The sequence below is a fragment of the Stegostoma tigrinum genome, unplaced genomic scaffold (assembly GCF_030684315.1).
Source record: "Stegostoma tigrinum isolate sSteTig4 unplaced genomic scaffold, sSteTig4.hap1 scaffold_483, whole genome shotgun sequence".
Classification (NCBI taxonomy): domain Eukaryota; kingdom Metazoa; phylum Chordata; class Chondrichthyes; order Orectolobiformes; family Stegostomatidae; genus Stegostoma; species Stegostoma tigrinum.
In genome coordinates, this window is record NW_026728412.1 from 31,372 (window position 1) to 44,565 (window position 13,194).

Below are 13,194 nucleotides of genomic sequence, written 5' to 3' on the forward strand. Positions count from 1 at the left end.
AGGGGGTGACGGAGATGGGGAGGGGATGCAGAGGGGACGGAGATAGGGAGTGGGGTGTAGGGGGTGACAGAGATAGGGAGGGGGGTGTAGGGGGTGACAGAGATAGGGAGGGTGTGCAGGGGGACGGATGGGTGATGGAGATAGGGAGGGGGTGTAGGGGGGATGGAGGGGGTGACGGAGATGGGAGGAGGTGACGGAAATAGGGAGGGGGGTCATGGAGATAGAAGACGCTTACAGACAGTGACCCAGGTGCAGTTCAGGAAGGTTGAGTCTGCGGGGGGCTGGGGGGTGGTGGTGGAGCGGTGGGGAGGGGACGGGGCGGGGCGGGGCAGGGGGGGCAGGCGAGTGAGAGAAAGGGGGAGATCCCCTCGATTCCGACGCGAAGACAAATCTTCACTGACCTCGCGACGAAACACCTTTCCTCCAATGGTCTGCTCACCCAACCTGCCTTCCATCTTCCAGGGCAGCTCTGTACAAACACACAGGACAGAGGAGAACAGCTCAGAGTAACGGAGCAACACCGGGGAGGTGGGGGAGGGTGGGGGAGGGTGGAGGGGAGGGAGACGGAACGCGCGAGACAGAGAGGCAGCGATAGGACCAGAAAGCATGAGAGTCAAAACAGCACGAGAGAGGGTGAGAGAGAGAGAGAGAGAGAGAGAGAGAGAGACAAAGAGAGAGAGAACGAGGGAGAGAGAGCACGAGAAAGAGAGAATCTATTCACCTTCGCAATCAAATCTGTGAACCCCCCCCAGTGCCTGTCCACCCACCCATTCTTTTTACCAGGGGATGCAGTGAGGAGGGGGGGCGGTGACAGGCAGGCGGACAGGTCAAAGGGAGTGAGACAGGGAGAGGCGGACTGAGACTGACCGGCAGAGAGACAGAGAGCGCGACGGAGTCGGGTAGAGATGGACACAGGCAAACACACCGAGACCGGGAACTAGGCCAAGATCAGCACGGGGCAGAGAACGAGAGCACTACAGTGAATGAGAAAGAGAGCGAGAGAGCGAGAGCGAGACAGAGATACAAAGAGATAGAGACAGGGACAGAGGGGGTGGACAGTGGAGGGGGTCTGGAGGGAGTGGGGGGGAGAGAGAGAGAGAGAGAGAGAGACAGAGATGGAGCAACAGGATGGGGGGGAGAGAGGGGGAGAGAGAGAGAGAGAGAGAGAGAAGGGGGGAGGGAGACGGAGAGACAGGGAGACAGCGAGCAGAGGAGGCACACACGCAGGCTGAGAGATGGAGTGGCACAGTCCGATAAAGAATAAGAGACAGAGTGAACGCAGCGACGTGAAGCCAGCTGGCAGACCTCCACTCTCTGATAGCTTCCCCCGGTAGATCTTATCCTCCACGACGTCAGTCCAGTACAGGGAGCTGTGATTAAGGTGAAAGTCCAGAGCGATGGTGTTCCTCAGACCGGGTACCAGGACACTGTAATCCCCCTTCTGCAGGTCAATCCGGCGAATCTCGTGGCGGTTCGAGAAGATAATAAACGGCTTGAAAGGGTCTGCAACAGGGACGCCTCACTTAGACCCTCACACCAGACCGAGCCTGACAACAGCGCCGAGGGAGCGGGGCGCCGCCGGGACGGGTCCGAGGAAGCACCGGTGGGACAGGGAGCGGGGGGTGCCGGAGGGACCGGTCCGAGGGAGCGGGGTGCTGTTGGAGGGACGGGTCCGAGGGAGCGGGGCGCTGTCGGAGGGACGGGTCCGAGGGAGCGGGGCGCTGTCGGAGGGACAGGTCCGAGGCAGCGGGGCGCCGGAGGGTCAGGTCCGAGGGAGCGCCGTCGGAGGGACGGGTCCGAGGGAGCGGGGCGCCGGAGGGACGGGTCCGAGGGAGCACCGGTGGGACAGGGAGCGGGGGGTGCCGGAGGGACTGGTCCGAGGGAGCGGGGGCGCCGTCGGAGGGACGGGTCCGAGGCAGCGGGGCGCCGGAGGGTCAGGTCCGAGGGAGCGCCGGTAGGTCAGGGAGCGGGGGGCGCCGTCGGAGGGACGGGTCCGAGGGAGCGGGGCGCCGGAGGGACGGGTCCGAGGGAGCGCCGGTGGGTCAGGGAGCTGGGGGCGCCGTCGGAGGGACAGGTCCGAGGGAGCGGGAGGCGCCGTCGGAGGGACGGGTCCGAGGGAGCGGGGAGCCGTCGGAGGGACGGGTCCGAGGGTATAGGGAGGGCTGGGGACTCACGCTCACCCAGGCTGGAACAACTCCCTGCCGTCCGGCATCATAGCCCAGCCCTCATAGCAGGAGCACTTCACGGTCGTCTTGAGCTGCTCACAGCGCTGACTGCACTTCAGGTGTTTCGCACAGTAGCTGTGGACCTGGCAGGTCTTCTGGTCACCCTTCAGCTCCATGCCGATGGGGCAGGAGCAGACGATGCCCTCCCCTGGGGTCACCGAGCAGTTGTGGCTACATCCACCGTTGTTGAGCGAGCACTGATCTAGGGCAGGTCAGAGTGGGCCGAACGGGGTTGGGGGGGGGGGGGCGGGAGAAAAGGAGAGAGAAATCGTCGTCAGAGTCCCACCTCCTGCGGTCGCCGCGATGTGGTCCCCGTTAACCCGCGTGCCCCAACCCCTTCCACCCAGACGCCTTTAAATGTTGTCACTGTCCCAGCTCCCCCCACCCAGTCCCTCTGGCAGCTCGTCCCACGCACGTACCACCCTCTGTGTGTGTGAAAATGTTACCCCCCTCCCCCCCGACCTTTTAAATCGTCCCCCCCCGCCGTCTAAACCTTAAACTAAGCCCTCCACGGACATAGAGATAGGGAGGGGGGTGACGGAGATAGGGAGGGGGCAACGGAGATTGGGAGGGGGTGCAGGGGAAAGGAGGAAGTGACGGAGATGGGGGGGGATAGGTGACGGAGATGGGGGGGGATAGGTGACAGATAGGGGAGCTGGGAGCAGATACAGAGAGGGGGGAGCGGAGAGGAGAGGGGGGAGCGGAGAGAGAGAGCGGGGAGCGGAGGACGAGGAGCAGGGTGCGGGGAGAGGAGGAGCAGAGAGGAGGGGGAGCAGGGGCGGAGAGGAAGGGGAGCAAGGGGCGGGGAGGAGGGGGAGCAGGGGGCGGGGAGGAGGGGGAGCAGGGGGCGGGGAGGAGGGGGAGCAGGGGGCGGGGAGGAGGAGGAGCAGGGGGCGGGGAGGAGGAGGAGCAGGGGGCGGGGAGGAGGGGGCGGGGAGGAGGGGGAGCAGGGGGCGGGGAGGAGGGGGAGCAGGGGGCGGGGAGGAGGGGGGAGCAGGGGGCGGGGAGGAGGGGGGGGGAGGAGGGGGGAGCAGGGGGCGGGGAGGAGGGGGAGCAAGGGGCGGGGAGGAGGGGGCGGGGAGGAGGGGGAGCAGGGGGCGGGGAGGAGGGGGAGGAGGGGGAGCAGGGGGCGGGGAGGAGGGGGCGGGGAGGAGGGGGAGGAGGGGGAGCAGGGGGCGGGGAGGAGGGGGAGCAGTGGGGGAGGAGGAGGAGAGAGTGGAGAGGGTGGACAAGGAGGAGCAGGGTGCGGGAAGCGAGGAGGGGGGAGCCGGGGGGGTCGAGGAGGAGGTGGAGGGGCGACGGGGGGGGGGGGGGGGTGCGAGGAGGACGAGGGCAAGGGGGCGAGGGGGGGCGAGGAGGAGAGGGGGGAGGGCGAGGAGGGGAGGGGGGAGGGCGAGGAGGGGAGGAGAGACCCACCACAGAGTTCTCCCTCGTCAGACCCATCAGCACAGTCATCGTTTCCATCACAGAGTTTCTCTGGAGGGAGGCAGACAGAGGAATTCTTGGCACACGAGTGAGACGGTGGTTTGCAGACCAGCGACTCGCAGTTCTCCTCATCGGAGTTATCGTCGCAATCATTGTCTCCGTCACACACCCACGTCTTACTGATACAGCGGCCTAGCGGGGAACGGGGACGAGCCAGGCGTTAGGTCTGACGCACTCGCGAAATCCGCAGGCCGAGGGGGACCCCCGCTCAGTTAACCACGTTCCCGGCCCGGTCGATCTCGGTCCCTCCCTCCCCGTCTCGCGCCCGGCCTCCCGCCCCGCCTCCGCGCCCGGCCTCCCTCCCCGCCTCCGCGCCCGCCCTCCCTCCCCGCCCGGCCTCATCCCCGTCTCCGCGCCCGGCCTCCCTCCCCGTTTCCCTCCGTCTCCGCACCCAGCCTCCCTCCCCATCTCCCTCCCCGTCTCCGCGCCCGGCCTCCCTCCCCGTCTCCCTCCCAGTCTCCGCGCCCAGCCTCCCTCCCCGTTTCCCTCCGTCTCCGCGCCCGGCCTCCCTCCCTGTTTCCCTCCGTCTCCGCGCCCGGCCTCCCTCCCCGTCTCCCTCCCAGTCTCCGCGCCCGGCCTCCCTCCCCATCTCCCTCCGTCTCCGCGCTCGGCCTCCCTCCCCGTCTCCCTCCCTGTCTCCGCGCCCGGCCTCCCTCCCTGTTTCCCTCCGTCTCCGCACCCAGCCTCCCTCCACATCTCCCTCCGTCTCCGCGCTCGGCCTCCCTCCCCGTCTCCCTCCCTGTCTCCGCGCTCGGCCTCCCTCCCCGTCTCCCTCCCCATCTCCGCGCCCGGCCTCCCTCCCAGTCTCCCTCTGTGCTTCAGCGCCCCCCCCACCCCTGCATCTCCGTCCCCAACCTCTCCTTCCGTCTCCACACCATCCCCCCCGCTCACCGCACCCACCGTCTCCGCGCCCCCTCCCTCCCCGTCTCCTTAGGCCTTTCCACGTCTCCGTCGCCCTCCGTCTCTGCCCCACTCCGCACCCCCCACCCTCCATCTCTGTCCCTCGGATTTGGGAACAGAGCAGTGGGCGGGTTAGAGGAGGGGGTCCTTTTTTTTGAGGGGTGGGGGGCGCGGTGGCGGCAGTGAGTGCGAGGGGCCGCAGCGCCCACCTGAGTCTTTGCAGCCGAACTTGATGTTGGGGTCACAGACGTGGGTGACCCCCTCGCAGGTCCTCTCGTCGCTCGAATCCACGCAGTCGGTGTCACCGTCACAGCGCCAACGCATGGGGATGCACAGGCCGTCCATTCGGCACTGAAACTCGTCTGTGTGGCAGCCGCCTGGGGGCCTGGTCGCTGAGGTGGGTGGGGGGGGGGGGGGAGAGCCAGAGACACCGTCACCTAGGGCCGTCACAGAATAAATACCAGCATCGCGCACGGGCGGTTTACAAGCCGTTCAGCCCCTCTCTCGCTATCTCCTCCTCGAGCCTGTCACACACAGGGACAGCCGGGGGGAGGCCATTCAGCCCTCAGTCTCCTCCTCCTCGAGCCTGTCACGCACAGGGACAGCCGGGGGAGAGGCCATTCAGCCCCTCTCTCTCCTCCTCCTCGAGCCTGTCACGCACAGGGACAGCCGGGGGAGGCCGTTCAGCCCCTCTCTCTCCTCCTCCTCGAGCCTGTCACGCACAGGGACAGCCGGGGGGAGGCCGTTCAGCCCCCTCTCTCTCCTCCTCCTCGAGCCTGTCACGCACAGGGACAGCCCGGGGGAGGCCATTCAGCCCCTCTCTCTCCTCCTCCTCGAGCCTGTCACGCACAGGGACAGCAGGGGGGGACCATTCAGCTCCCCCCTCCTCCTCCTGGGGGCTATCACACACAGGGACAGCACAGGAAGGCCGTTCAGCCCACCTCTCTCCTCCTCCCTGGGGGCTGTCCACACACAGGGACAGCAAAGGGGAGGCCATTCAGCCCCTCTCTCTATCCCCTCCTCGAGCCTGTCTCACACAGGGACAGGAGGAGGCCATTCAGCCCCTCTCTCTCCTCCTGGGGGTTATCACACACAGGGGCAGCACAGGAAGGCCATTCAGCCCACCTCTTTCCTCCTCTCGAGCCTGTCACACACAGGGGCAGCAGGGGGAGGCCATTCAGCTCCCCCCCACCCACCAAACCCCTTCATGGTCCCACAGCTGGCCCACCGCTTCGCACAGCCCTTCACCCCCACGCAGAGTGGGGCGGGGGTGGTGGGGCAGGGGGGGAAGGGGGGGGGAAGGTGGGGCAGGGGGGAAGGGGGGGGGAAGGTGGGGCAGAGCGGGGGGGGGGAGGTGGGTGCAGAGCGGGGGGGGGGGCAGCGGGGGTGTTGGGGAGCAGATAGGGGAGGTAGAGGTGTTGGGGAGCGGGTACTGGGAGGCGGAGGCGCAGGGGGTGTTGGGGAGCGGGGACGGGGAGGCGCAGGGGAGCGGGGACGGGGACGGGGAGGCGTTGGGGAGCGGGTACGGGGAGGTGTTGGGCAGCGGGGACACCCACCCTGGTTGGTACAGTTAGCGTTGGTCTCATCGCTGTAGTCCCCACAGTCATTGTCACCGTCACAGGTCCAATGCTCAGGGATACAGCGTCCGCTGTTACACTTAAACTGGGCGCTTGAGCAGGAGTGTGTACAGCCATCTTCATCGCTGCCATCCCCACAGTCATTGTCTGCGACAGAAACACACACAGGATCAATCAGAACGGGGAGGCGACCCTGGGGTTTCGGACGGCGGTGGGGGGGGGGGAAGAGAGACAGAGAGACTCAAGCACACAGAGGAGGCAGGCAGAGCTGGGGTGTGGGACGAGAGAGAGAGGAGACAGAGAGACAGAATGAGAGAGAGAGAGAGAGAAACACACAGACATACAGTGGGAGAAAGAGAGGGGGGGGGGCGGCACACGCAGAGAGAGAGAGAGAGAGAGAGAGAGAGAGAGAGAGGGAGAGAGAAGAGAGAGAGTACACTGACCGTTCGATGACCACAAAAACAAACCACAAAAACTACAAACATTTCAAAGGGAACAGGGCAAGGTGAGCAAACAGAGCTAAGGGCGATTGCAAAGGATTATCATCCTGAACAAAAATATTTACACTGCACCTCAACAGAGGCTTAACTAGACCCACACTCGGACACCGTGCACAGTTCCCCGGTCTCCGTATCCCCCTCCCTCGGTCAGACCCACACTCGGAGCACCGTGCACAGTTCCCCGGTCTCCGTATCCCCCTCCCTCGGTCAGACCCCACACTCGGAGCACCGTGCACAGTTCCCCGGTCTCTGTATCCCCCTCCCTCCCTCGGTCACACCCACACTCGGAGCACCGTGCACAGTTCCCCGGTCTCCGTATCCCTCTCCCTCGGTCAGACCCACACTCGGAGCACCGTGCACAGTTCCCCGGTCTCCGTATCCCCCCTCCCTCGGTCAGACCCACACCTCGGAGCACCGTGCACAGTTCCCCGGTCTCCGTATCCCCCTCCCTCGGTCAGACACACACTCGGAGCACCGTGCACAGTTCCCCGGTCTCCGTATCCCCCCTCCTCGGTCAGACCCACACTCGGAGCACCGTGCACAGTTCCCCGGTCTCTGTATCCCCCTCCCTCGGTCAGACCCACACTCGGAGCACCGTGCACAGTTCCCCGTCTCCGTATCCCCCTCCCTCGGTCAGGACCCACACTCGGAGCACCGTGCACAGTTCCCCGGTCTCCGTATCCCCCTCCCTCGGTCAGACCCACACTCGGAGCACCGTGCACAGTTCCCCGGTCTCCGTATTGCCCCCGGGTTAGACCCACACTCGGAGGCATTGATCGATGCTAACAGCCTTGATGGACTGAAGAGTGGGACGTGGGGGAGGCGGCCAAAGGACAGACAGATGAGGGGACACAGAGGTGACGAAGACAAGGGGGTGGCCGGTGCTAGAGCGAAGAGAGCTCTGACACAGCACACGGAGATGATGCGCTCGGCCAAAAACTCTCCATGACAGACCACATCCATCAAGACTCACTGATCTAAGTCACAGAATACCCATATCCCCTCTGAGGAGCATCCTAACCAGAGAAACACCGTTACCCTATCCCAGTAACCCCACATTCCCTGTGGCCAATCCCACCCTAACCCGCACATCCCCGGGCACTACGGGACAATTTCCCACAGCCAATCCCACCCTAACCCGCACATCCCCGGGCACTACGGGACAATTTCCCACGGCCAATCCCACCATAACCTGCACATCCCTGGGCACTACGGGACAATTTCCCACGGCCAATCCCACCCTAACCCGCACATCCCCGGCACTATGGGACAATTTCCCACAGCCAAACCCACCCTAACCCGCACATCCCCGGGCACTACGGGACAATTTCCCACGGCCAAGCCCACCCTAACCTGCACATCCCCGGGCACTACAGGACAATTTCCCACGGCCAATCCCACCTAACCCGCACATCCCTGGGCACTACGGGACAATTTCCTACGGCCAAACCCACCCTAACCCGCACATCCCTGGGCACTACGGGACAATTTCCCACGGCAATCCCACCCTATCCCGCACATCCCTGGGCACTACGGGACAATTTCCCACGGCCAATCCCACCCTAACCCGCACATCCCTGGGCACTACGGTACAATTTCCCATGGCCAATCCCACCCTAACCTGCACATCCCTGGGCACTACGGGACAATTTCCACGGCCAATCCCACCCTAACCCGCACATCCCTGGGCACTACGGGACAATTTCCCATTGGCCAATCCCACCCTAACCTGCACATCCCTGGGCACTACGGGACAATTTCCCACGGCCAATCCCACCCTAACCCGCACATCCCTGGGCACTACGGGACAATTTCCCACGGCCAATCCCACCCTAACCCGCACATCCCTGGGCACTACGGGACAATTTCCCACGGACAATCCCACCCTAACCCGCACATCCCTGGGCACTACGGGACAATTTCCCACGGCCAATCCCACCCTAACCCGCACATCCCTGGGCACTACGGGACAATTTCCCACGGACAATCCCACCCTAACCTGCACATCCCCGGGCACTACAAGACAATTCCCACGGCCAATCCCACCCTAACCCGCACATCCCTGGGCACTACGGGACAATTTCCTACGGCCAAACCCACCCTAACCCGCACATCCCTGGGCACTACGGGACAATTTCCCACGGCCAATCCCACCCTATCCCGCACATCCCTGGGCACTACGGGACAATTTCCCACGGCCAATCCCACCCTAACCCGCACATCCCTGGGCACTACGGTACAATTTCCCATGGCCAATCCCACCCTAACCTGCACATCCCTGGGCACTACGGACAATTTCCCACGGCCAATCCCACCCTAACCCGCACATCCCTGGGCACTACGGGACAATTTCCCATTGGCCAATCCCACCCTAAACCTGCACATCCCTGGGCACTACGGGACAATTTCCCACGCCAATCCCACCCTAACCCGCACATCCCTGGGCACTACGGGACAATTTCCCACGGCCAATCCCACCCTAACCCGCACATCCCTGGGCACTACGGGACAATTTCCCACGGCCAATCCCACCCTAACCCGCACATCCCTGGGCACTACGGGACAATATCCCACGGCCAATCCCACCCTAACCTGCACATCCCCGGGCACTACGGGACAATTTCCCACGGCCAATCCCACCCTAACCCGCACATCCCTGGGCACTACGGACAATTTCCCACGGCCAATCCCACCCTAACCCACACATCCCTGGGCACTACGGGACAATTTCCCACGGCCAATCCCACCCTAACCCCCCACATCCCTGGGCACTATGGGACAATTTCCCACGGCCAATCCCACCCTAACCCCCACATCCCTGGGCACTACGGGACAATTCCCACGGCCAATCCCACCCTAACCTGCACATCCCTGGGCACTACGGGACAATTTCCCACGGCCAATCCCACCCTAACCTGCACATCCCTGGGCACTACGGGACAATTTCCCACGGCCAATCCCACCCTAACCCGCACATCCCTGGACACTACGGAACAATTTCCCCACGGCCAATCCCACCCTAACCCGCACATCCCTGGACACTACGGGACAATTTCCCACGGCCAATCCCCACCCTGACCCGCACATCCCTGGGCACTACGGGACAATTTCCCACGGCCAACCCCACCCTAACCCGCACATCCCTGGGCACTACGGGACAATTTCCCACGGCCAATCCCACTCTAACCCGCACATCCCCGGGCACTACGGGACAATTTCCCACGGCCAACCCCACCCTAACCCGCACATCCCCGGGCACTACGGGACAATTTCCCACAGCCAATCCCACCCTAACCCGCACATCCCTGGGCACTACGGGACAATTTCCCACGGCCAATCCCACCCTAACCCGCACATCCCCGGGCACTACGGGACAATTTCCCACGGCCAATCCCACCCTAACCCCCACATCCCTGGGGCACTACAGGACAATTTCCCACGGCAATCCCACCCTAACCTGCACATCCCCGGGCACTACGGGACAATTTCCCATCAGCCAATCCCACCCTAACCCGCACATCCCCGGGCACTACGGGACAATTTCCCACGGCCAATCCCACCCTAACCTGCACATCCCTGGGCACTACAGGACAATATCCCCACGGCCAATCCCACCCTACCTGCACATCCCCGGGCACTACGGGACAATTTCCCACGGCCAGTCCCGCCCTAACCCGCACATCCCTGGGCACAACGGGACAATTTCCCACGGCCAATCCCACCCTAACCCGCACATCCCCGGGCACTACGGGACAATTTCCCACGGCCAGTCCCGCCCTAACCCGCACATCCCCCCCCCCCCGACCCGTGCAGCCGAAGGAGATGGATACTCACCAGCATCGCAGCGCCAATTCATGTTGATGCACCGGCCATTGTTGCAGGTAAACTGGGTCAGGGGGAAGCAGGTCGGGTAGGCTGCGAACAGGAAGCAGTCCCATCGTCAGCGACCCCCCCCCAAACAAATAGCTTCCAACACCGCGTTCCCCCCCACCCCGCCCACCACCGCGAAAAGCGGACACAATGCCAAAGCGGGACCCTGCACCCGCCAAAACACCCATGTTCCAAATGGCCTCCTGCTGTTCCCTGTGGGAAAGGCTCAAGGAGGAGGGGGGCCAAATGGCCTCCTGCTGTTCCCTGTGGGAAAGGCCTCAAGGAGGAGGGGGGCCAAATGGCCTCCTGCTGTTCCCATTGGGAAAGGCTCAAGGAGGAGGGGGCCAAATGGCCTCCTGCTGTTCCCTGTGGGAAAGGCTCAAGGAGGAGGGGGGCCAAATGGCCTCCTGCTGTTCCCTGTGGGAAAGGCTCAAGAGGAGGGGAGCTGAATGCCTCCTGCTGTTCCCTGTGGAAAGGCTGGGAAAGGCTCAAGGAGGAGGGGAGCTGAATGGCCTCCTTCTGTTCCCTGTGGGACAGGCTTGAGGAGGGGGGTGCTGAATGGCCTCCTGCTGTTCCCTGTGGGAAAGGCTCAAGGAGGAGGGAAGCTGAATGGCCTCCCGCTTTTTCCCTGTGGGACAGGCTTGAGGAGTGGGTGCTGAATGGCCTCCTGCCCATTCCCTGTGGGACAGGTTTGAGGAGGGAGTGCTGAATGGTCTCCTGCCCGTTTCCTGTGGGACGGGCTTGGGGGGGGGGGGGTCTGAATGGCCTCCTGCCGTTCCTTTGCGACAGGCTCGAGGAGGAGGGTGGGCAGAATGGCCTCCTGCCTGTTCCCTGTGGGACAGGCTTGAGGAGACGGTGGGGCTGAATGGCCTCCTGCTGTTCCCTTTGCGACAGGCTCGAGGAGGAGGGTGGGGCTGATTGGCCTCCTGCCTGTTCCCTGTGGGTCAGGCTCGAGGGAGGGGGGGAGGGGTGAATGGCTTCCTGCTTTTCCCTGTGTGACAGGCTTGAATAGACAGGGGTGGGCTGAATGGCCTCCTGCTGTTCCCTGTGCGACAGGTTTGGAGGGTGAGGGGGGGGGATCCCCCTTTACCAGACACACAGGCAACACCCGCCCCATCTCCCACTCACCACAGGAAGCTGGTTCGTCTGATCTATCTCCACAATCATCATCCAAGTCACACGTCCAGGAGTTGGGGGACGCACCTTCCGTTGGAACATGAGAACTGGTTGGGAGGGCAGGTCCGAGCTGGAGGGAGAGAGAGAGAGAGAGAGAGAGAGAGAGAGAGAGAGAGAGAGAGAGAGAGAGAGAGAGAGAGATGGGGAGCGTTAGGGGAGAAAACACAGGGAGAAGAGGGGGGTGGGGTAGTGAGGGAGGTGCCCGGAGGGAAATCAGAGGGACTACACCCGGCCGGCAACCACGCAAACCCAAAAACAGCAACACAGGAACACGGTCCCTGCCTTTCGGCCTCCACTATCCGCCAACACATTACGCGTATCCAGGGTGCAGGAGAGAGAGCACGAGAGAGAGCGCGCGCGCGAGAGAGAGACAGATGCGCGCCGCAGGCGCGAGAGAGAGAGAGAGAGTCGCGCGAGAGAGAGAGAGAGCGCGCGCGCGCTGAGAGAGAGAGAGAGCGCGCGCGAGAGAGAGAGCGCGTCGCGCGAGAGAGAGAGAGAGAGCGCGTCGCGCGAGAGAGAGAGAGAGCGCGCGAGAGAGAGAGAGAGAGAGTCGCGTGAGAGAGAGAGAGAGAGAGAGAGAGAGAGAGAGGCGCGTCGCGCGGCGAGAGAGAGAGCCGCGTCGCGCGAGAGAGAGAGAGAGCGCGTCGCGCGAGGAGAGAGAGAGAGCGCGCGAGAGAGAGAGAGAGAGAGTCGCGTGAGAGAGAGAGAGAGAGAGAGAGAGCGCGCGCGAGAGAGAGAGAGAGAGAGAGAGTCGCGCGAGAGAGAGAGAGAGAGAGAGAGAGCGCGTGAGAGAGCGAGAGAGAGCGCGAGAGAGAGCGCGCGAGAGAGAGAGAGAGAGAGCGCGCGCGCGAGAGAGAGAGAGCGCGCGCGAGAGAGAGAGAGCGCGCGAGAGAGAGAGCGCGCGCGAGAGAGAGAGCGCTGCGCGCGAGAGAGAGAGAGCGCGTCGGCGCGAGAGAGAGAGAGAGCGCGTCGCGCGAGAGAGAGAGAGAGCGCGCGCGAGAGAGAGAGAGAGAGAGAGTCGCGTGAGAGAGAGAGAGAGAGAGAGAAGAGAGCGCGCGCGCGAGAGAGAGAGAGAGAGAGAGAGTCGCGCGAGAGAGAGAGAGAGAGAGAGAGCGCGTGAGAGAGCGAGAGAGAGCGCGAGAGAGAGCGCGCGAGAGAGAGAGAGAGAGAGCGCGCGCGCGCGAGAGAGAGAGAGCGCGCGCGAGAGAGAGAGAGCGCGCGAGAGAGAGAGCGCGCGCGAGAGAGAGAGCGCGCGCGCGAGAGAGAGAGAGAGCGCGCGCGAGAGAGAGACAGCGCGCGCGAGAGAGAGAGAGCGCGCGAGAGAGAGAGCGGCGCGCGCGCGAGAGAGAGAGCGCGCGCGAGGGGAGAGAGAGAGAGAGAGAGCGCGCGCGAGAGAGAGAGAGAGGGAGTCGCGCGAGAGAGAGAGCCGCGCGCGAGAGAGAGAGCGAGCGCGCGAGAGAG

The 13,194-nt window shown here is 64.1% G+C and overlaps 1 protein-coding gene across 1 annotated transcript in view; it reads right to left on the reverse strand.

The window, feature by feature from the left end:
* Positions 1-13,194, reverse strand: part of LOC125448217 (low-density lipoprotein receptor-related protein 1-like) — a gene marked incomplete at its 3' end in the record, with an annotated part of 45,595 nt that overhangs the window by 15,487 nt on the left and 16,914 nt on the right. The window contains exons 8-16 of the mRNA XM_059644061.1: positions 11,761-11,803; positions 11,686-11,717; positions 10,522-10,602; positions 6,167-6,334; positions 4,820-5,002; positions 3,642-3,842; positions 2,181-2,427; positions 1,543-1,655; positions 1,306-1,503 (exon numbers count right to left, since the gene is read on the reverse strand). Of these exons, the coding sequence (XP_059500044.1) occupies positions 1,306-1,503; positions 1,543-1,655; positions 2,181-2,427; positions 3,642-3,842; positions 4,820-5,002; positions 6,167-6,334; positions 10,522-10,602; positions 11,686-11,717; positions 11,761-11,803 (1,266 nt within the window). The remainder of the gene's footprint in view (positions 1-1,305; positions 1,504-1,542; positions 1,656-2,180; positions 2,428-3,641; positions 3,843-4,819; positions 5,003-6,166; positions 6,335-10,521; positions 10,603-11,685; positions 11,718-11,760; positions 11,804-13,194) is intronic.